At 39.8% G+C, this 24,079-nt stretch overlaps 1 protein-coding gene across 5 annotated transcripts in view; it reads left to right on the forward strand.

Annotated features, from left to right (window-relative positions):
* KIAA0753 (KIAA0753 ortholog) overlaps nucleotides 1-24,079 on the forward strand; it is a 59,321-nt gene that overhangs the window by 12,433 nt on the left and 22,809 nt on the right. For 4 of the 5 annotated variants that reach the window (XM_070389268.1, XM_070389266.1, XM_070389267.1 and 1 more), the window contains exons 4-11: nucleotides 1,664-1,770; nucleotides 3,800-3,862; nucleotides 4,270-4,485; nucleotides 6,292-6,502; nucleotides 15,381-15,616; nucleotides 17,902-18,068; nucleotides 19,701-19,820; nucleotides 20,888-20,977. In XM_070389268.1, the coding sequence (XP_070245369.1) occupies nucleotides 1,664-1,770; nucleotides 3,800-3,862; nucleotides 4,270-4,485; nucleotides 6,292-6,502; nucleotides 15,381-15,616; nucleotides 17,902-18,068; nucleotides 19,701-19,820; nucleotides 20,888-20,977 (1,210 nt within the window). The remainder of the gene's footprint in view (nucleotides 1-1,663; nucleotides 1,771-3,799; nucleotides 3,863-4,269; nucleotides 4,486-6,291; nucleotides 6,503-15,380; nucleotides 15,617-17,901; nucleotides 18,069-19,700; nucleotides 19,821-20,887; nucleotides 20,978-24,079) is intronic. The other variant, XM_070389269.1, reaches the window with a different exon arrangement.

Here is a 24,079-nt window from a genome sequence, read left to right on the forward strand (position 1 = left end):
CATGGCAAGACAGGTGAATTTTGAGTTTGACCAGTGTCTTTTTTTCTGAAGAGTTTGCCCTAGCATCTCTCCAGCAGAGGCACCTGGAACAGCCGCTTTTCCTTAGGCTGTGCTAGGTGAGTTGAGTGACTGAGGGTCCCACCTAGTAATCACAGTACCTGCTGTCTTCTGGCGCCTGAGTGCAAATCATCCTATAATGTTTTGCTTCTGTATCCAGAAGTCCTTCTGGAAAAGTTATTTTTAATTTGTTCAGAAAAGAACATTATATAAACATGTATATTCTAGATAAAAACAGTTCTAAGTTGGGCAATGTTTAGATGAGTATGCCGTAGTGATAGGGAGCTACAGAGTATGTATGAGATATCTGACCGCAGAGTAGAAAGGAAGGTATATAACCCTCTCATACTGTTTTCTACAATCTTTCAGCTTTCTCTACACTGTTGCATTTTCCTGGAGAGTAGAGGATTGGTTGCACATGGAAAATTTGGGGTTGCCATAGCTGAGAAGTAGGGGAGTCAAGCCTGGCTTTCAGACTGCAAGGCACAGGGAGTTGGCATCAAAAGGAGCTACTGTGCCAGGATAGTAGAGTCTATGATGATCTTTTGCATTTTAAAGTCAAGTAATGTATGCATATGCACGTTACATAATGAATTTAAGGTACGGTACAGAAACAGATTGAACAGAATAGAACAAAAATATGTAAATGAGGGTATTTTGGCATGGGAAAAAAACAAGCAAAGTACAAAATAAGACTTATTAGGAATGGGCAAAAGATTTGTTTCTAAGCTTCCACAGAGTCTGCTAAAGAAGAAAATGTGATCAATTAGAGAAAGAAAAAAAAATTGCACAAGGAGAAAATTATGCCAGGTATAGAGGTTGGAAGATTTCTCTGGTGGGTCTTCATAAAGAATATGTTGTGTAATATAAACAAGCCAAAAACATTCCTACATCACAGTAACAGAAATGTTTTGGCTTATTTCTCCTAGCTTTGCTCAGTGGTGGTCTGTAGCATGACCCCATGGAACAGTGTGGTAGAAACCATGCTCCTGGGGTGAGGTGGGGGAAGCAAAGCCACGAGGCATGCCACCCTACTGAGGGGGGCTTGTATAGGGGGCCTTAGAGCACAGCTGCTCAGGTAGTCTTCCAGAAATAATTTCTTTGAACTAATCATTTGAAAATACGGAGCAGCATTGTGTACAAGGGTCTGCTTTCTGAGAAATAGACAAAGGCTTTGGCAAATAATTTTAGCCCTTGCTATCTTAATATGTTAGAGAAAGGTTTCCTCTTCTGGGTTCAGGATCAGAAAGTATAAAAGAAATTTTGCTATATATAAAAATAGGTCAATAAACTATTTTTTTTTAAATGGAAAGCATAGATTTGGGTTCAGTATAAATAGCTTAAAAATAATAACTGCACAACAGTGGGCTAGGCTGTCCGGGGCATTTGGATTTGATTAACACCTTCCTGTCTCTTCCATCTCGGAGTCAAGTACACAGGCCCCCTTGCCCGTTGCTAGTTTCTTGGCTGATGAAAACAAATTTTTTGTTATGACAAGCCTCATTTTTTTTTCTTAGTAAAACTAAAGATCTTTAACCTCATCATTTCTTTGAGCCATTGAAGTTTTTAATCAGCTTTTATATATTCGGGGGGAAAATATTTTCAGATCGCGTGGAAGAAGCTTTGGATCCTGATGAGGAGCGGAGGATCCGGGTCAGGAGACAGGAGCAGGCAGTCCGCTCTGCCCGCACGCTCTATGTCCTCCAGCAACAGGTGCAGAGGCGCAGGGACGAGGGTGGGGTGGGCTTCCCAGGGAATCGTGCTTTCCTTTCGTGCCAGAAGTATCAGCATCAGCGTATCCTACATGGATTCTGATATGTTTGTGCGTCTAAGTTTCCTGAATGTGTGGACAAGCAATTCTTCCTCTTTCTGCCCTCCGTCTTTATGTGTCTGTGTGTATACAGCCAAACTCTTTAAATACTGTTTTGTTCATTTTTTCCTGCTTTTGGGGGGTCACAGATGCTTGAGGATCTACTGAAAGCTGTGTGTCCTTTCCCCAGGAAGAAATGCTTATACAGCACATATTTTTGTAGACAAGTTTAAGTGTATCGGTTACCCTGAAATCCTTGGTCCCCAGTAACGCACCTTGTAGTCTTAGAGGAAAGGGACTTTGTTAGTTTCCCATCCATTGCATGTTTATTGTATATTAGAAGCTTAGTACACAGTAGATGGGCTTCCCTGGTGGCTCAGCTGGTTAAGAATCTACTTGCAGTGTGGGAGACCTGGGTTCGATCCCTGGGTTGGGAAGATCCCCTGGAGAAGGGCTTCCCTCATAGCTTAGTCAGTATAGAATCTGCCTGCAATGCAGGAGATCTGGGTTCTATTCCTGGGTTGGGAAGATCCCCTGGAGAAGGAAATGGCAATCCAGTCCAGTATTCTTGCCTGGAAAATCCCATGGACAGAGGAGCCTGGCAGGCTACAGTCCATGGGGTTGCAAGAGTCAGACATGACTTAGCGACTAAACCACTACCACCACGTAGTAGATAGTTTGGTTGTCTTTACTAAATAGTAAAGAATGAAGACTATGTTAAATGTCACTCAGGATAAGTTTTGTCATTGTTCAGTTGCTCAGTCGTGTCCAACTCTTTGCGACCCCGTGGACTGCAGCATGCCAGTCTTCTCTGTCCAGGATACATGTAGTGGCTCATGAATAGGCATTTATATTATTTACATTATGGGTAGATTTTTAAAAATGTTTGTTTCAACTTTAATTGGAGAAGGAAATGGCAACCCATTCCAGTATCCTTGCCTGGAAAATCCTGTGGACAGAGGAGCTGCCCATGGGGTTGCAGAGTCGGACTTGACTGCGCGACTTCACTTTTTCAATTTTAATGTCTTACTTGTTAGTAAGCATTGAACTTATTTCTGGTCGCTTAGGTCACATGTTAGCTTTCTTGCTTGAACCCCGAACTGGGCTCTTTGATTGAAAGATAATGCCTGAGTGAGATTTTGTTCTTATTCTTGTTGGCTTCTATTTTGGTCCTTACTCTACACTGCTGTCACAGGGATTGTTCTGAAACACGAATCTTAGCCTGTCAGAGCTCTGCTTGAAATGTGTGATTGGCTGTCTGTATCTAAGAGGGTGAAAGCTGACTTCTTTCTTTATCATTGATTAACTATTTTCTTTTTGGTTGTGCTGGATCTTTGTTGCTGCACACAGGCTTCTGTATTTGGTGAGCGGGGCCTACTCTCTAGTCGCAGCGCACAGGCTTCTTCGTGCCGTGGCTTCTCATGCTGCAGAGCACGGGCTCTGGGGCGCGTGGGCTTCAGTAGTCGCATGCAGCGCCTGGACTCTCGGAGCACAGGTTCAGTAGTTGCGGTGCATGGGCTTTGTTGCCCCACAGCATGTGGGATCTTCCAGGACCAGGGACTGAACCCTGCATCAGCAGGTGGATTCTTAACCTCTGGACCATCAGGAAAGTCCAAAAGCTGAATTCTTTGGCAGCACGGCACTGCAAACTTCCTGATGTGCCTCCTGCCTTTCCCGAGTCACCTCCTTTATGTTAAATTCCTCTTTCAGTGGGAATCAAGGGATGGAAGGGAGACCTGTGCTGTAGTCACCATCTCAAACTGGAAACCAGTAGCTGTTGTGGGAGTGCTTGAATGAGGAGTCTGTTCTCATTTTCAAGTGACTTGAATCAGTAATGGTTATATTTGGACAAGATAAGATGCATCCTTTTCTACAAAAAAGATCAGTGGAAAGGTACAAAGATTTTCATTTTTCCCCCCCTTTATGAACCAGGTTAAAGAAATCCAGGAAGAATTGGATAAATTGAGTCCACATAAGATTAAACACACTAAGAAGGTATGATGCAATTTAATTATGCTTAATTCTTATTATTTATAAACTACATTTCCAGTGCTTTGATGGTATTACATGTGGGTTCTCTGCACTGATATTTATCATCAACACTTGTAGAAACTTGTTAGGGAGTGAGCGTCTTAAATATCCTGACTTCGAGGATCACCTTCCAAGAAACAGGTTCTGAAAATAGATTGTTGCTGCAGCTGGTATAAGAAATTGAGCATGAGAGGGAAAACACTTTGTCATTAGGAAAACTTTAAACTTTACAGTTCCCTTTACTATGAAAACGTTTTCACAATGGAAGTCGTTCTTACACAGAAGATTGACTGTAAATGTTTGTTAAGGGTTGGGTGAACATTTAGATGTTCTGAGTATTGAAGTAACTCTTGCATCTCGTTTACTGCCAGTCATGGGCAGTGTCCAGGCTGGCTGCTGCCCATCGAGGAGCAATTCGGGCCTTACAGACGTTTGTCACTCAGTTCACTGCCGGAGGGGAGTACCCTGTTCCTACTTGGTGCAAGGAGCTGGGCAGTCTTATCCGCCAGCTCTCTCTCTGTTCTGCCAAGCTGGAGGCTGAGTCTTCTGTCCCTGATGTGGTGATAGATATCCTGCAACAGATCGAGGTATGAAATTGACCATGATTTGTATTTAAAGTGTATTATTTCTAAGCGGGGAGGTTGTGTTCACCACTGCCCGATTTCATTGAGGTTCACAGAGAACACAAGACTCGTCTGATACCTAGTAAATTCAAACTTTGCAGAGAGCAGAAGGAGCACTTCATTTTCATTGTTTTTATAGTCTAGTCAATATTGTGTCTTCTTTGAGAAATGGTGTCTTAAGTCTAGGACATAAAACAACTCATAACCAGGCCATTAATTAAGCAGAATATTCCATTCCATGACCATGCCATTTAATAAAGAATGTATTAGCATATGAAAGGAAAACAGTAAAACACTGTTTAGTAGTTAGGTTAGCATATCAGTGTACAATCTAGATAGATTTTTGAAAAGAAGCACAAAAATGTATGGAAGCAAGCCTAAAGTCTTGTACTACGGCTAGAGACTTCTGGAGATCCCAACTGGTGTGTACTAAGTTGTTTTTATTGGTGATGTTCTTAGTTTTTGGTGATGAAGACGACAAAAACAGTCTGTCCTTAAATCTTGATAGTTCTCTGAAGTTTAGAGAATGCTGCCATTCATCCTTACTATATTGGTGTGATTTGCAGTTGGTTTTATTACTATTTTACATATTAAAAAAAGCAAAGCTCAGAGACATGACACAGACACTTCTCTTGAAGGCTGGGAATCAAACACCTGTCTTCGAACTCCCGTACCATTGTTATTTCCACTGTAACACACGTTTTCATCCACAGATTAAAAAAAAAAAGCCTTTATGTTGGTGTGAGATATATAATAGTAAACTGTTAGCTATAGGGAAGCACGCTGTAGTGGGAAGAATTCTAGAGCAAGTGACAGACCATTTCTACCATTAGCTAGCCCTTGGTGATCCTTAAGACCCTTTCTACCTTTATCCAGCAAATATATTTGTGATTTATGTTGCTTACATTTATGTATATGGAATCACTATCAGGAATGCAATTTTATTTGAAGAACATAGCTTGATCATTCTAGAAAGGATCTCAAGAGATAGAAACTTTCTATCCCAAAGTTTGGGCAAGAGTACCTTAACATAATGTTTCTTAAACATACCCTTTATCTCCCCTACATTTGAAAATATTCAGTAGCACAAGAAATTTATTCTTGTTGATGTGTACTACACTATCCCACAGTTTATGTTCTTATCCTTACTGTCATCTGAACTAAATGTCCCTGACTGTGTTCAGTTTTCGTTAACATGTACTGACCATGGGAGACTGGGCCCTTGCTGCCTGGTGATGAGTGAGTGGGTGCTTGTTAGAGCACATGCCTCTCTCAGGAAAGGGGGCTGGCAGGGACAGATCTCCCCCATTGTGGTGGATGAGTGATCAGAGCCATTAACATGCTAAGTTTCCTTTAGTTTATGAAAATGTGCGTTATAGTTTGTGTGCCCACTTAAAAGATTATTTAAGTTTATGAGGTTTTCATTGGAAACTAATGAAATAAATTATATTGGATTATATTCTGAAGACTGTGGTTAGTTTTTAAACGGGGATCCTTAGTTTTAGAATTTGGATACCTTTAATAGTAATGATATTCTTTACTTGTTGATCATTGGTTTTCATGAGCTAAACATGTAAAAGAACATGCAGAATTCCTTTTATTAACTGGATGTCCTATATAACCAAGTTTTAAAAGTAAGTGATGGTTCACTAACAATTGGAGATGGCCATTTAATAACATATTTTTCCAGGGTCCCCATTTTCCATTTTGTGATCAACAGTCAGACTTTTGTGAGACAAACTAAGAGAATGATTGACTGTTTCATGGCAGGCTTTGGAATCTCTCCTGGAAAAGAAACTGTCTCCAAAAAAAGCAAAGAAATGTTTCGGTGAAATTCGGAGCAGATTTCCCATTGGTAGCCAAAGGGCTTTAGAGAGATGGCGAAACACATCCCCAAAGAGTGAGAGGAAGCCCTTTGTAGCAAAGGAGATATTTCCACAGGAAACAAGACAACCTTCAGTGGCAAAGAAGCTCCTTGCTGGTATGTGTCCTAAAGTGTTTACTGCAAGATACTTTATTCCTTGACATTGTCTGGGCTTTAACAGTTGCCACATTGATTTATGCCACAGGATTTATGTCTGGTCAACAATAAGTGCACTTGAACTAGGATAAGTGAACAGCAGCCAAGATGCTACTTTAGGCTGGAGGCTGGAGTATTTCCATAGAGGAGGGAGAGTGAAGAAAGTAAAATTTCCTTTTCCTGCATTTGGGCTAACCAAAGTAAATTCCTACAGAGCTGGCAGTTAGAACCCTACTTTCTCTTCTAAGTTTGTTTATTTACATTTTAATGATAGCTGTGTATACATATACACACAAACACATACTTGGTTGATATGAATGGATTTTTTTTTTTTAACATAGGTAATAAATAAATTCTTGTTATTCCAGTAAGTAGAATTACAAGCTTATGTGGTTTGCCCATTTAAAACAGACACTGCCAACTTGCCCTTGAAAATGGGTGTACAGTTATGTTTTCAACTAGCACTGACCATCAGTATATATTTCCCCATATCCTTACCAAGTACTTTATACAATGAAATATAAAAAATTTCCAGTCTCTTGGTGGAAAATGTTACTGAATATCTTATTGTTTTATATTATATTCCCTGGTTCCTGGTGAGGAAGATTTTTCTTTCACATGTTCCTTGGCCTTGTTTATTTCTTCCTCTTCTGTGATTTGTCTGTTCATATCCTTTGCCATCTCCCTGCTAGGTCCTGTCTTTGCTTCAGAAGTTCTTTATGTATTTTGGATCTTCATCCTTTTCTGGTTTACATATATCATAAATATTTTCTCTTAAGATGCTTGACTTTTGCAGGGTCCCCCTTTCCCAGTATAAAGGGAATGCATTTTGACACATGATGCTGACTCTTGAGTTTTGGCAAATGTGCATATGAAGTTAAGGAAATTTTCTTCTGTTCCTGTTTTGCTGAGAGATTTTCTTGTCCTCTTTTTTTTTCTTCATAGTTAAACTTCATACTGATAGTACTTTAAAGTAGTTTTAAAATTTTAATATTGAAATTTTTAATGTGCCATTATATCAGTGTATGGACAAATCCAATAAGCTGGTTTCCCTTATTTTAGTTGAAGTAGAATATATGATGGCTCATCGGGTAAAGAGCCTGCCTGCAGTGCAGGAGACACAGGAGATGTGGGTTTGATCTTTGGTTTGGGAAGATCCCCTAGAGGAGGAAATGGCAACCCACCCCAGTATTCTTGCCTGAAAAATCCCAAAGGTTTGCCAAGAGTCAGACACAGCAGAGCAACTAAGCAACAACAGTTTTCCTTTTATAAGTTGAAGTGGAATGTACAGTCATTGGATTTTGTCCAGTTTGGAGTGGTTATAAGGAGAACTACTGTGATTGTTTTTATATACGTCTCTTGGTACATGTGTGTATGTATTTCTTATGGGTTTATTCCCAGGAGTATTATTGTTAGGTCATCAGGGTATGTATTTGTTCAACTGTAATAAGGATTTTTTTCAAAGTAGTTTTATCTTTTATATTCCAACCAGTCGCCTATGAGAATAGTTGCTATACATCCTTGTCAGCACTTGTTATTAGTTTTAAAATTTTTAGCCACCTGCTTGGTGTGTAAGGCTGTCATTGTGGTTTTAGTTTATATTTTCTGGATGATTTATGGTGAGTACTTTTTCGTATATTTATTGGCCATTTACATGTCTTTTGTGAAGTGCCAGTTCAAGTCTCTTTCCCAGTCCTCCCTCTGCCTCCCTCTCTTTCTTATTTTCTGTTCCTTTTTTCCTTTCACTTTTCTCAATTGATTTGTCGAGTTCTTTGTAGGAGTATGCTGCATATGGGCCCTTTCCCAATTACCTGTGTTATAGATATTCTCTTAGAAATAAGATGTGGCTTGCTTTTAAATGTTGCTGTAGTGTCTTTTGATGGACAGAATTCTTAATTTCACTTAATTCCAACGTGGCAATCTTTTCCTATATAGGGTTTTTGTTTTTTAAGATTGTTTTTGGATCTTGTTTAAGAGGCTTTTCCTGGAAAAGGAAATAGCAGCGCACTCCAGTATTCTTGCCTAGGAAATCCCATGGACAGAGGAGCCTGGCAGGCTACAGTCCATGGGGTCACAAAGAGTCAGACATGATTTAGCGAGGAAACAACAATAATGCCCTGGTTGGGGGAAAAAATAAAGAATTACTTACTAGGGAAAAAAAAAGCTTTTCCCTTTGCTATAGTTAAGGAAACATTTTCCTATATTATTTTCTAGAAAAGGTTCATTTTCTTCCGGGTGGATATCTACTTGAGGTAGCACTCTTCGTTGAAAACATTATCCTTTTTCCCGCAGTGGCGATGTGACTTTTGTCATAAGTGAAGTGTCCACATGTGTAGGGTCACTTCCTGGGTCCTCTCTTCTCTTCCACTGATCTAATTGTGGGTTCTTAGGCTAGTGTATACTATCTTAATTATTCTAAGTCAGTAGGTTCTTAGGCTAGTGTATACTATCTTAATTATTCTAAGTCAGTAGGTTCTTAGGCTAGTGTATACTATCTTAATTATTCTAAGTCAGTAGGTTCTTAGGCTAGTGTATACTATCTTAATTATTCTAAGGCAGTAGGTTCTTAGGCTAGTGTATACTATCTTAATTATTCTAAGTCAGTAGGTTCTTAGGCTAGTGTATACTATCTTAATTATTCTAAGTCAGTAGGTTCTTAGGCTAGTGTATACTATCTTAATTATTCTAAGTCAGTAGGTTCTTAGGCTAGTGTATACTATCTTAATTATTCTAAGGCAGCTTTTGTCACCAGTGACCCTCAGTATTTCCATAGAAATCTTAGGATCAGAATTTGTTGCTTCCCTGCCCTCTCTCTCTCAACACTCCCAAACAAACAACCTATTGAAATTTTGATGGGGAATTGATATCTTTACAAAATTACATTTCCCAATCCACAGGCAGGGTATATGTCCCTCTATTCATTTAAGTTGTTTTTAAATACTCTTAGTAACTTACAATGTGTGTGTGTGTGTTCATCTTTAGTTAGAATTATTGCTATTTCCAGCACTCTAGTAAAGGATGTCTTTTTAAAAATTTAATTTCTAGCATATATTATGGGTATACACATAGTTGATTTTGTGTGTTGATCTTGTATCTAGCAACCTTGCTAATTTATTTCTGTAATTTATCTGCATATTATTTGTGTTTTGCAATGTATATAGTCATGTCATCTATAAATATAACCATTGGTTTATGTCCTCCTTTCCAATCTTTATTTCTTTTATTATTTTTTTTCTATGGTTTTCTGGTTCTATTAACTTGATTTAGACGACTGATATAAAGGTATGTTAAAGTCTTTGAAGACTTTTAAAATTTCTCATTGTATTTGTATTCATTTTTGTTTAGTACATTTTGAAGTCGTGCTATTAGATGCATAAGCATTCCTTACTGATAAATCTTTTTTGGTGGATTTTATATATTATTATTAAATATTTGTCTTGCTAATGTCATTCACTTTGGGTTCTGTTTTGTTTGATACAAATATTGTTTCATCTACCCAACTTATTTGGCATTTACCTAGAATAACATTTCACATCCCTTTATGTACAGTCCGTCTTTGCTCTTTTAAGAATGTTTGTTGTAAATTCTTCATTGTCAGTGTTTTTCACCCTGTTGTAGAGTTCTATATTTAACCTACTGACATTTACTGAGATTAATGGCACATTTGGACTTCTTTCTCCCTTTTTATTTTGATCTGCCACTTCTTTTTCTTTGTTGTAATTTACTATGTTAATCGAGTTCTTGTTTCATTTTGTTTCCTCTACTGATCTGAAGTTATAAATCAGTTCACTTTCTCAATTTGTCACTAATTCTGTGGCACCTGCATAGTATAATGTCCTGCCTGTATCGTGAATGTAACAAAACCTAACCTCCTCAGTCGCTGTTAGATATTCACTTGCTGTAACGGGGCATTCTGTTCCCTTCATTGGTAGGCGGGTAGAACCAATGCTGCCACCTTCCTTCTACCCAGGGGCCGCCTTCCACTCAGTGTGGGTGTGATGCTTATTGGATTCTGTATCCTCTGTGGGAGCCCAGGGCCCGGCAGTAATTAGGCGCTTAAACAACCAGCTCTGAAGAGGGTGTGGTAGAACAAGAAAAGGCCTTTGAGCAACAGATCATGGTAACTTCAGTTCTGGGTATTAGGGGCTCGTTTACGACGCTCTGGAGGAAATGTAGAGAACTTTCCAGGCCTGCCCACAGAGACGTGTTTCCCAAATGAGTTGAAAGATGAGAGGGACCCGTAACTGTGAGTGCACCAACAGGCGGGGACCAGCTTCAGAGAGAAAAGTTGGGAAACCTGTTCATTTAAAACTCACCACAGGTACCAGTGAGGGAAAGCAGGAAGACAGACCACTGTGGGGAAGACGGGGACCAAAAAGCCCTCCCTCTGGTCCCAGCTCGGCCCGTTTGTGATCCTGGGTGGGTAATTTCGTCTCTCTGAACCTTCATTTTTGTATCTGTGAATGCGGATAATACAGGTGCCGGGGTCCAGCCCTGGTGGATCCAGGGAATTCGAAGCGGGGACGGCGTCGGCGAGGATCAGGAAACAATTGCTTAATTAAACGTTAATTAAGGATATAAAGAGTAATAGAATGAGGATAGCTCAGTGAGGAAATTCAGTGTAGAAAAGAGGCTGAATAATTCAGCCAGAAGGTAGGAGAAAGAACGACATGGTGAGACCAAGTTTCGGTGAACAAGGCCCGCACTTTATTTTCCAAAGTAGTTTTTATACCTTAAGTTATGCATAGAGGATAATGGGGGAAGGGGCAGAGTCATGCAGTAAGCCAGGCTTTCTTCCTGCAAACTTATCATATGCAAAAGTTTAGGTGATTTGCATCATCTTCTGGCCTGGAGGCCTTTTTCTCTAAAGGTGATTATTCTCAAGTCAGGCGCCAGCCTCCAAAAAGCATTAGATAAAGTTGCATTCCTACAGAGCAAAGGTGTGGTGGGCTATAACAAGAAAAAGAATTAACTCAAGGGTCCCAGGTTACAAACATTAAAGCTACTATTTACACCAATTATATTAATCAATACACTGCCAGGGACACAGCAGGTAAGGGATATGGAGACTTAGCAGCAAACATTGGCCCAACAAGTGAAAATCCCTTCACCAATACAATTTCTAATCAATCTTTTGACTGCTCAAAGGAATCTGTATTTAGACAGTTTAGAACATCTCATGCCTCTCACAGTTTGGAGGCTCTGAGCAATCACATGTGGCCGGAAAAACCTATTCAGGCAGGCTAGAGGACTTCCAAGGGAGTTTGTAGGTTGAAACACTGTCACACCCAGGAATTATTAACTGGAGCTATAAGCTAATTCTTTTTTCAGAGAGGTAGTGGGGGACAGCCCCCCGTAAAGTCAGAAGTGTAGGTGAAAGCACAAAGCAGAAAGTAGGCAGACTCTGGTTTTGGGGGTAGATTGCTCGAGAATTTCCAGGGAGACTCCTGAGGCTTGATCCCGCCTTTGCGTATGCCAAGCCTCCTTCCTCATGACCTTTGCCAGAGGCGGAGCTCGCTCCCCGCATACAGGCATACTTCACATTATTGTGCTGCACTTTATTGCGCTTTGCAGATACCGTGGTTTTTACAAGTTGAAGGTTTGCGGCAACCCTGTGTTGTCAGGTGATGGTTAGCATTTTTGAGTGATAAAGTATTTTTTAATTAAGGTGTGTACATTTTTTCAAGACACAGCACTATTGCACACGTACTAGACTACATATTATATAAGCATACATTTGTATGCACTGGGAAACCAAAACACTTGAGTGACTCACTTTATCATGATATTGCTTTATTGTGGTGGTCTGGAATCGAACCTGCAACCTCTCTCAGGTATGCTGGTGGTCCTTATCCTGTGTGACTGACTGAGCTGTTTAAAGTAGCAAATTAGGTATTTCATCCAGAAGTACGTAAGCTTCAGTTGTCTGGAACAGCGCTGCAGTTTCTGACGGCAGGATGAATGGGCCTCACCCTGGACTGGGGGTCAGAAGATGTGACGCTGTTGCTTGCTGTCCTTGACCTTGAGTAAAACACTTGACTGTCATTTCCTCATCTGAAAAGTTAATCATTGCCCCGCCTGCTCTGTGTCACGGTGAGCCTCAAATGTGAATGTGAAGGATGTTAGAAACTGAAGAGATGTACAGATGTAAGAGATGATGATAAAATCATTGTTGTTATCATCATTACAAATTGAGGTGTGATTATGCTTAGCCACTTGGCAAATTTGGTACAGTTGCTTATGGCGAAGGTTGTGGTCCTCTTATTTTTATTTATGTGTAGTATTATTTTTTTTCTTTATGAACCGGATTTCAGAAGGTTGTGGTGTCTTTTCTGTTTTAGATGTCGCTCTACCTAATTCCTCCATTCTGACCTCCCGCCCCTAAAAGTCACAGGGAGCCAGTTAGGTGGGAAATCACGTCTTTGCCATTTTCATTTGAATTAAATGTGTGAGCCTGATTTGGTCTTGTGATTTCTGTAACTGATGCATTTCTTTAGCAGCTGCTGGAATGTTCTTGAAGTGGTGGATTGCATTAGCACAACTCGTCAGACGTAAGGACAGTCCCTCCCCACCACCAGCAATGTCCTCAAACTCAGCTGCCCCTGGAGCTTGTACTACATTTGCAGTTGGTTTATACAGATCATTACTGGAAAGGCATCGGGACCTAGAGGTCAGAGTCACCTTGGTATATGTAAACCTGAGGGTTAATAATTAAATTTTAGACTAGGATTTGTTCTAAGCATTCTTTCCTTTCAGTTTATGTATCCTTACTGTGTAACCTCCATGGCCTTGAAAAGTACCAGATTAAAAAAGTGATGCAAGAGGAACCTGGCCTTTACCTACTGCTGTTAAAAGCAGTCTAAATGTAGTAAAACTGATGGACCTTTGGGGTGTGTCTGATTTTTGCTATTATAAACGCTTTGAAGTGATTGTCTATCTCATGTCTTCCTGTGTACGCATGAGGCTCCCTCAAGGCTGAGGGTGTTCCTAGGAGTGAAGCTTCTGGGCGACAGTGTGGGCGAATCTTCTGGTAGCTGCGCCAGTTCACTCCTGCACTAATAGCTATGAGAGTACTTGTTTTTCTGCATCTTTGTTTATACTTGGTATTGTCACATTAAAAATTTTCCTCCCAATCTGATGAATTTGAAATGGTACCTCATTGCTTTAATTTGATTTTTCTGATTGCTGGTGCTCATCTTTTCATGTTTTTATTGACAGTTTAGATTTTCTCTCTGCCATTTTCTGTCCTTTGCCTGTTTCCCTATTGCATTGTTTGTTTTCTTATAGATTCACAGTTGTTCTTTATCTATTCTGGATATTAAGCCTATATTAATTATATACCTTACAGAAATCTACTTTCAGACTCTGGCTTCTCTGTGACTTTTTTGGTGTCTTTGTCAAAAGCAAGGTGCAGTTTAGTGTAATTAAGTTTACATATGTTAACATTATATTTGGCTTTAAGAAAGCATTTTCTGCCCTGATGTCATACTCATATTCTTATATTTTCTTGTAAAAGCTTTAAAAGTTTTGCTTTCGCATTTAGGTCTTCTTTACATTTAGAATGTAAGCGTTCCGTGTGAGGGTGAGGATTCTCACACGGAACACTTAGATCTTTCCTTAGTTACCTATGGGTACTAGTAATCTCAGTATCATTTATTGAGCGCTGCAGCTCACACTCATTGATCTGTCATACTGCCTTTGTCACACCCGTCCCGCTTCGTTGGTTTCTGCCTGTTCTTGCATCACTCCCACACTGCCTTAATTATTACAGCTTTATCACGAACACTGTCTCTGGGAAAATAAGACTCCCACCCCTGCCCTACTCCTCACTTTGTTGTTCTTCAGAATTAGTTGGGCTGTCTTGGGATTTTACACTTTATAAGAATTTTAGCATTAAAATTTTACATCCACAAAAAAGAAATCTGTTGAGATTTTAATTGAACTTGCATTTGAAATTGAGGATCACTATGGGGAGAATTGACGCTTTACAGTATTTTTTTCATTCATGAAAAGAATTGATCCAGACTTTCTTTCTTGTCCTTCAAAAATACCTTTGAACTTTTTTGTTTGGTAAAAAGTCTTATACATCTTTCCTAAGATTTCTTCCTTAGTGCCTTATAGTTTAGTTGCTATTGTTAATGGGGTACTTTTTCTCTTATATTTTCTCTAATTAGTTATTTTGGTATCTGCAAATGATACTGAATTTTGTTTATTTTTCTTCTTCTATCCAGAAACATTGCTGAACTCTATTCTTAGTTGTAATTGCCTATCTGTAGATTCTCTTTGGATTGTTTCTATATACAAAATATCTCATCTTCAAATACAGTTTTACTTTCTTTCCCATTGCAGCTTATATGTCATGTATGGATTTCAGACTTTATTCTGTATCAAATTTGGAGTCATCGAAGGTTTTGAGAAGTGATACTTAAATATTTACATTAAAAACATAATTATGGTAGTCAGGAGAAGGTGTGATTGAAGAGAAAGAAGGGGTCTGTTAGAAGATGTTGCTGTTGCAGTCACAAGATATTTATTGCAAGCCTGACCTTAGGGAGTGGCAGGAGGGAAGAAAAGGGCAAGAGGTATTTTACTGATAGAATTAGGATTTGAGGGACCAGGTGAGTAAGTAAATGTGGGAGGTGAGATTTAGGAGTCACCCATGATACTTAGGTTTCTGCCATAGAACTGCAGTAGGAGTCATAGGATCAGAAGCAACTCTTGGCAGCAAGACACTTCAGCTTTTAACAGGGTGTTGTGAGCTTATCTGCCTCTGGATAATCATTCTTACTTGATTTGAATAGCATTTCCTTCCGCTTGTCCTTCTGAAATCTCCATGTAGATAAGTATCAACCCGATACAGAGCTTCCAGTGACCCAGAGGCTGGAAAATGAGCTTGATGGATTAGAGGCGGATATCCTTCAGGAAAACGCTCCATCTATCCTCGACCAAAATGCAGGCTTCAAAGAAGAGGCATTAGCCCTGGCAAAAATAAAAGCAGGGAGAAAGAAGCTTGTGACTGAGAACGTGCCACCGTCTAGGAAGAAAGATACTCTGGCACCAGCAAGACCACAGCAAGTATGAAATCACTCCTCTCTTTTGGCCCATTTGTATTAATCTGACATTGTCCAAGGTCACACCGGCTGGTAAGTGGTGGAGTCAGGATTTGAGTTCTTGGGCATTTGAATGCCAGAGCCCTTAAGCCCAGCTGTCTAAGCTGACATAGCTTATAAACAAAAAACAAGTTTTAGTATTGTTACTAAGGACAGGGCATTCTTTCTTGTCCAGGTTTAGTAAGAGCCTTTCTGATTTGATACCATGGTCTTCATTGGGCAGGCTATTTTAAAATACAATTTTTTTCTGCTTCTGATTTGGAAGTATGAAATTTGAAGGTTTAAGATGAAGATTTTCTGCTAAATATTGATACATAATATATCACTTGATATTGAAAGGCATCTTAGGGTGAGTACTTTCTAACATGGCTTTGGGAGTCAGCTGGCTTCAAAGTACATTATATTCTTAAGCGCCTATCTAAAATTTAACTTTAGGCCCTACCAGTGGAGAACTGGCTAGAAGACCACCTCCTAGTCTGAATATGCTTAACGTGGTTACTCCAATTTGATGGCTTCTCCATAGGCTTCTGTAACATAATCACCTGTTACTCATAAATTATGGATTAAGATCAAGTCTTTATTGCTTTTCAAACAGACTCTCAAGGGAGATCATTGGGCAGTCAGGGTTGAGCTTATACAAATTCAGCCTGGAATATTTCTCCGAAACAGCCTTGTTCTCTATAGCATTTTATGGTAGTTGTTCTGTTTAGGTGGCATATACCTTCCTGCCTTCATCATGCTGCTGCTGCTAAGTCGCTTCAGTCGTGTCCGACTCTGTGCGACCCCATAGACGGAAGCCCACCAGGCTCCCACATCCCTGGGATTCTCCAGGCAAGAATACTGGAGTGGGTTGCCATTTCCTTCTCCAGTGCATGAAAGTGAAAAGTCAAAGTGAAGTCGCTCAGTCATGTCCAACTCTTAGCGACCTCATGGACTGCAGCCTGCCAGGCTCCTCCGTCCATGGGATTTTCCAGGCAAGAGTACTGGAGTGGGGTGCCATTGCCTTCTCCTGACTTCATCATACTCCTTCTCTATTAGCTCTTTTAATCTTCTAGAAATTTGGGAAGACATTATCTCCCATTTTACAGATAGGAAACCTCAAGACTGAGAGATGTGTTTTATCCAAGAATGTTTTACAATTTATCTCTTTTGCTTAGTTAGGAAGAAATATATATTTCTTTATATATATATATTTCTTTATATATATGCATTTATTAAATATATAAATATTTAATTTATATTTAATATATTTATATTTAAATATATTTAACATTAATATATTTATATTAAATATACAAATATATATTTATATATAGTATGTATATGTATATTTATATAAAATTCATATATTTATATATTTATAATATATAATATATATTATACATATATATATTATATATATTTTTATATATTTATAAATATATTGTTTATATTGTATATTTATATATATAATATATATTTATATATTATATATTTTATATATTTTATATTTATATTTATAAATTTTATATATTTACATTTATAAATATATAAATATATAAAATATATATTTATAAAATATATGTCTTTATATATTAAATATAAATATTTAATTTATATTTAATATATTTATATTAAATATACAAATATATTTATATATTATAAATATATTTATATTTATATATTATGTATATTTACATATTTTATATATTATATATTTATATAAAATTCATATATTTATATATTATATTGTAAATATATAAGACGTTATATATATTTTATATATTTATAAATATATTATATATTTATATATTATATATTACAATATATTATAAATTTATATATATTTTATATAGTATATATTATATTTTTTATATATTTTATATATTTATAAATATAAAAATATAAAAAAATATAAAATATGTTTCTTTATATATATTAAAATATAAATATTTAATTTATATTTAAATATATATTATATTTATATTTAATTATATTAAATATATAAATATATATTTCTTTATATGTATATATATAAAGATGGCCAAGCCAGGGATTCAGTTTTACACGTGTGCCCCTCTCCCCACAACCAGGGTTGTTTTAGTGTAATCTGTGCTGTCCCCAAATTTCTACAACAGTGCTTTCCACTTAAGTTTTTGCTGAATGAATGCATGAACAGCATAGGGACATTTGAACCTTCAGTAAGCCTGAGGTTAAAACCAGTTTCTTTGCTATCCATTTGGCTTTATAATTCATATTTATCTCTTGCAGGGACTCCACAAAGCTGAAAAAAGTAGACTAATCCCCTCTTACAGCAAAAGCAGGTTGCAAAGGACAACAGTCTCCTCCAGATTAAAAATGAACCAACAGCCTGTGAAAGACAGTAGGGCTCCTTGGATACCTCCAAACCCCACATCCCCACCAGCATCTCCTAAATGGTATGTAAAAATTCAAGCATTCAGGTATGTGATCTTACTTTTCCTCCACAGATCAAAGGTGACCTATTGCTTAGAGCAAGTGAAGCAGTGGCCTTAGTCCCCTTTACGGAAAAAAGCTTATTTGGATGGATAATACATGAAATGTTTTTGACTGGAAGCCCATTGGGTCCTTTTTCCTACCTGACTGTGGGTAGAGTAACTCCCACAGGTTACTCCAGTACCCTGTGGACTTCGAGGGCTGCTCTTCACTTGCCTCTACACCCAGTGGATCCTGGTTACTTGAGGCTGGGAACTGTGCCTTATATCTGAATGTACAGTGCCTGATGTAGTCAATCTTAGTAGGCATTTAGTAAATCTTTGCTGAATGAATGCTTAAAAATAATTCCTAGTCCAAGTCAAGACAACATGAATTAAAAAACCGTACAAACCTCATAGATGCTGTCCTGACGCAGAGGACAGTTAGGATAGAGCTGACATTACTGCCTTGTCACCCTTACTCAGGAGAAGGCAGTGGCAACCCACTCTAGTACTCTCGTCTGAAAAATCCCATGGACAGAGGAGCCTGGTAGGCTGCAGTCCATGGGGCCATGAAGCTACTTAGCAGCAGCAGCAGCACTTACTCACAGCACATAGAGAATGAGGGCCCAATCTTCTGCAGAGCTGGGAAGAAGGCATTGTCCTTCTGGGGCACAGAGTCCAGTGAGGCAGAAATTACAGTCTTCAGGGAAGTGGTTAAAAATGGGAGCTCGTGTACCATGGACAGTGGTTCTCAGAAGCACAGTGGAAAGGACCTGGAGCTAGGACAGTCACAGGAAGGCAGGCAGAAGCAGTCACATGAGGAGGAGAGCGAGCGAGAAGGTAGGTGACATGAAGGGTCCCACTTCTAAGAGGCCCGCAGGAGATGTGGTGAGAAGCTTGGTGGGATGGGGTCCCCTGAGGGCTGAGTGATTCTCAGTGGACGGTTATGCTTATTCATCAGCTTTCACTTTAAAGGTGAAGAAACTGTCCAGAGAATCTAATGCCTTGCTTATGTAGCAGGACTAAAATCAGGTCTTCTGATTTCATAATACATGTGCTGCTTTGCTTTATTTCTGTGCTCTTAATTCTCTGTTTTTATGTATGTACTAGTGTAGAGATGTAAATTCAGTTGGTAAGCTCATGAAAACAGAAGTTGGTTGGAGTTTATATTGCAAACCAAATATACAATGCACTGTCTTCTAGAGTGTACATGTGGTAGATAGGGGAGGTAAGGGGGAAGGCTTTGGGGTTCAAAGTGCTGTATTAGACCTGATAAAAGGTACAGAGTTTCTGTGTAATGTGAAATATAATTTGTGACCCAAATCTGTATATTAGAACAGGGTTTTGTTGAATTTCACCCATTATTCTGTAATTGACAATTGTTTTTTCATTTAAAATAGTGATTGCTTCTGTGAAGCAAAAAGGACCTTCTCTTTGACACTGAACCTGAATCCTGGATGCTGTCACTCTGCTTCACATTCAGCTTCCAATGTAGAGCCCCCCCGTAGATCACCAGTACTGTGACACTCTTGTCTTTTCTCAGCTGGCACCTTTTATGAGTGATCAGGTGTGGAGGGAATGGTTACAAAGGTGTAAGTTTTCCTTGTTTTGCAGTGCCGCCTGGCTCAAGGCGAAATCTAGCCCCAAAGATACCACCAAAGAACAGTCTCTCCAGCAGGAAGATACGCAAGAGGACAGTCGGTTGAGAGGTGCTGTTGAACACGAAGCAGTGAGGTTTGTGCTGGCGTTTGTCAGATCTTTGAAATGGGCCCCCTTTCAAATGGAATTCTGAAGTGAGCTCTCCTCTTGCCCATGTATAATGTTGGCTGTTTAAAATGGAAATTACTAAACTTTCCTGTCAAATTATACAGCTTAGACAGTGAGCCCCTCTTTTATTCCTTGCCTAATTCATTCAAAAATTATGTGCGTTTCAGTTGTCTACCAATTGCTTGTTTTGGTACAGTTGTGAGCTCTTTGGAGACCTTTGCAGGGGTCAAGGGGGTGGGCAAAAAGGACAGACTCGCAGCCCCTGCTTATTTATAGTCAACAGGAGGACATGTTACTGACTGTAAGACAGAAAGGTGTATGTCCCCTGAAACCTGAAGTGTTAAATGCTGAGAGAGTTCAGAAGGCGGACAGGACACCTCTGCAGAGATCTGGGCTTCCTGGAGGGAGATGGAAAAGCAATTAGGACTTGAAGAATAGGCTTTAAATAGGGGGTGATGAGGTGAGGCCATTCCATGACAGGAGAACAGTGAAAACAGGTTGCCTGCATTCATTTGGCTGGAATTGTTCTTGCAATTATGGGGAAGCCAGGGTGAAAGTGGACCATTAGATAATTTGATACTGTTCACTGTCCTGGGCTGAAAGCATCAAGCCCTAACACATACAATAAGGTTGTTAGGAGCTCGCTTTTCCTTACTGTGTTTATTTGACTTCACTCTGCCTTGAGGGCTCTCCTGGGAGCCCATTTCTTTGTCTGAGCTGGAAGATAGAGCAGCAGCATTGTTTTACAGCTGAGCAAGAAGTTCTAATTGCAGCGAAGGCTAGTTTTCTCGAGAATATTTGTGGCCAGGTTTTTGTGGCACTGCATGCTAACCAGGAATGCTCTTGTGGGTAAATGTCTTTTTACATGGAACATTACACCGAGAGCTTCACTGGCCCAGAGACTGAGTTACCTCCTGAGTCTTTGATGGAGCCGAGATGGGTGCTCTGCGGGGTCCTGACTCCTGGTCTGTTTATGCGGTAATGACACCTGCAGGTTGAGGCAGAATTGGCCTGACTTTTGTATTCTCTGCTAGACTCGCTTGGCTAGATGCTGAAACTTCCAAAAGATTGAAGGAATTAGAAGAATTAAAAGCCGAACAAATGGACAAAATGCAAAAACAGAGGTAATTGTCTGTTTTCTGAGGTAGAGAAAAACACAGCAGGCCTATTTTATATCATCTAGCTATTTTTACAACTTGTTGGGATTGTTTTTTGGTGTTGTCACACTTTTCATGTCTATTGTCTGTCAGACTGCTTAAAGTTCTTTGAAGTCACCTGAGAAGCCAACAGCGGAGCTCAGACGGGAGCCCCTGGGAGTCCTGGCTAGTTTGAGGAGAGTTGGGATGTCTCTGTGATAGTATCCTTTAGGCTCCATTGGCTTGATGCTGAAACTTCCAGAAGAACAAAGGAACTGAATGAGCTGAAAATGGAAGAAAGGGATAGTTGTCAGAAACTGAGATATGTGTTTGCTTCTGAAGGATGGTGCGTGCTTGCCTATTCTTAAATTGGTCCAGACAGTTTCACCACCATCCTGGACTGTGTGGGCCTGACCTCACCAAATGAATGAATGAATGAATGTCTGCATGCCTGCGTGTATTTGCACAGTATTTTTTCTAGAAAGTATTTCTTTTGTGTGCAGTTTGAATGATATCTACAGTTTAGGGGGAGTTTTATCTGAAAGACCAGTGTTATGTCTGTTTGTGTTTCTGTTGGAGATGCTTGTCTCTTGGCCAGGTGGGGCATATATATGCAGTCTGCTAGGATACTTCTGCTTCACATGTTAGCTTGAGTACAGCCTAAGGTTTTCGAGTGAGGTTGCTTTTCCCATTTGCCCCCAAGAGTGTCACCACCTAAATCCAGGCACGAAGAAGTTCATGAGCAGGCTTAGTTGTTACCGCTGCAGTTGGCTCATCTGTCTCGCTCTCATAGAGTCACCCTGAAGTCACGTGAACAGAATCCTCATTGATACAGCTGTGCATTCTATCACCAGTCATGAGAGAGCGTCCACTCCCAGGTTAGAAGGGCTGTGGCCCTTTCGTTAGAGGGTGAGTGTTGTGAACTACCACCACCCCCAAACCAAGAGATAGGTCAGCACCCCTACTCTCAAACTCCCCGCTGTGGGTCCCTCCTCAGTTGCATCTCCTTCTTTCTCCCCAGAGCTCACCACTGTCCTGATTCCTGTCTTCATCTTTTCATTTCTTGTATTCATAAATCTGTTACCCTTGTGTGTGTCCCTAATGGCATACTGTTTCATCTGGACAGCTGAGAAGCAGGCCCAAACCTGGAAAGGCAGTGTGCTGCTGGGATTAGATGAGGACTCCCGGGGAAAGCAGGCTGTGCAGGGTCCTTCCTAAACTTCTGGGAGTTTTTAGGTGCCCATCCGGAAAGCTTATAGATCATGAATGAGTCCTGGCAGATGTAGGGCTTACCACGTCTGGGGCCTCCGGAGGTGCAGCAGGTGCAGTGGACCTCCGGAAGAGGCCTGGGCAGGGGACAGCAGGCTGCCCGGTGTGGTCTTCCATTTTGCTACCAAGTAGTATTCCATCGTGTGACTGTTCACACACACACCTCCACAGTCTGTTTATACATCCTCTTGTGAATTAACCTCTGGGTTGTTTTCCATTGTTAGTTAGTATAGGAGTTCCCTTCTAGTTTTTCTGCATCCCAGCTGACATGTGGTAATGTCCGATTTTTAAAATTTCAGTTATTTTGGTGAGAGCGTGGTGGTATCTCGCTGGGATTTTACTTTGCATTTCCTTGAAGTCTAATGATGATGAACACTTGGTAGTGCTTACTGTGATGTGTTTATTCAAGTTTTGTATCCATTTTTTATTGTTTTTATAATTACTGATTTTTAAGAGTTTCAAAAAATATGGTCTGGATTTGAGGCCTCTTTCAGAATATGTGCAGCAAATATTTTCTCCCAGTCCTGTGGCTTGCCTATGTATTTTCTTAATGGGATCTTTTGAATATGAGAAGTTTCAAATTTTGATTAAGATCAGCTTAGCAGTTTTTTCATTTTACAGTTAAATCTTTTTTATGAACTAAGTAATCATGACCAGTGCTGAAGTTTCAAGGATATTCTATATTTTCTTCTAAAATGCTTTTAGTTTCAGTTTTATTTTTTATATCTGTGATCCCATTTTTGATTAATTTCTGTGTGTGAGATGAAATGCTTATCAGGGTTGATTGTTTTCCTTGTGGATATCTGACTAGTCTAAGCACCATCCAATGAAAGGATTATTTACCTTGAGCTCTACACTAGGGTCATCTGGGTGAACTGTTGGTTAAGGACCGTCATGCAGGTGTTTAGGTCTTTCCTTTGGGGTACACCACGTTCTCCAGAGATGAGTCTTTTGATCTGCTGCCTAGAGAGTGAGGACCTGTGTGTCCTTGGAGCTGAGATGGTCAGGACGCTGTGAGTCTTACCCCTAGGCATTCAGCTTGCATCCATGCATCCCTCTTTTTAGTAGGGCACCTACAGTCTCAATGCAGTTGCATCTCAGGAGGCCCCTCCCGAGAATGAGCAACCAACCCATCTTCCCTCAGAGTTGCGGAGAGGCCATGGTCCAGTGCGTGAAGGAGGGAAGGGACCTAGGACCCTAACTTCTCAAACATCATCTGACTCTTGTCTTTTATAGTTAAGCCACCTCCTCCCAGGTTACCCCTAGGCCTCGAGGTACCTGGTGCTCCCAGTCTTGAGCCTCTTAAGTCAGCAGTGCAAATTGTGTGAGTCCTCAGCTTTCCCCATTACAACCCTAGAATTCAGCCTTCTCAGGTTGGAAGTTACTTACCACTTTTGTCCTTGAGTTACTAGCACCATTTCCCGTGCCTTGTCATTGTGAGTTTATGTCTGATTCTGTTATTGTGGGGTTTGGGAGGGAACAAAATTAGTTTCATTTGTTGAGTCTTGTGCCCTCTATAGTTGTTTCGAGGCAGCCATTATTCTTTCAAAATGGACTCAGAGCCTAATATACTTCTTCAGATGTTATCTCAGCCTTTGTCCTCAAAGTTGGGGTCAGGACCAGCAGTATCACATCACCTGAGAGCCTGTTGGAAACACAGACTCTCAGGCCTCCCTCAGGCCAGCCGCATCAGAGTCTACGTTTAACAAGATCCCCTGGGATCTTGTATGAAAATTAGAACGGCACTGTGGTTTTATAGTCATTCAATTTCCCTTCGCCTGGGGTGGTAAATAAATATGCACAATAGGATATTTTCTTGCT

This window comes from Bos mutus, chromosome 19, assembly GCF_027580195.1.
Source record: "Bos mutus isolate GX-2022 chromosome 19, NWIPB_WYAK_1.1, whole genome shotgun sequence".
Classification (NCBI taxonomy): Eukaryota; Metazoa; Chordata; class Mammalia; order Artiodactyla; family Bovidae; genus Bos; species Bos mutus.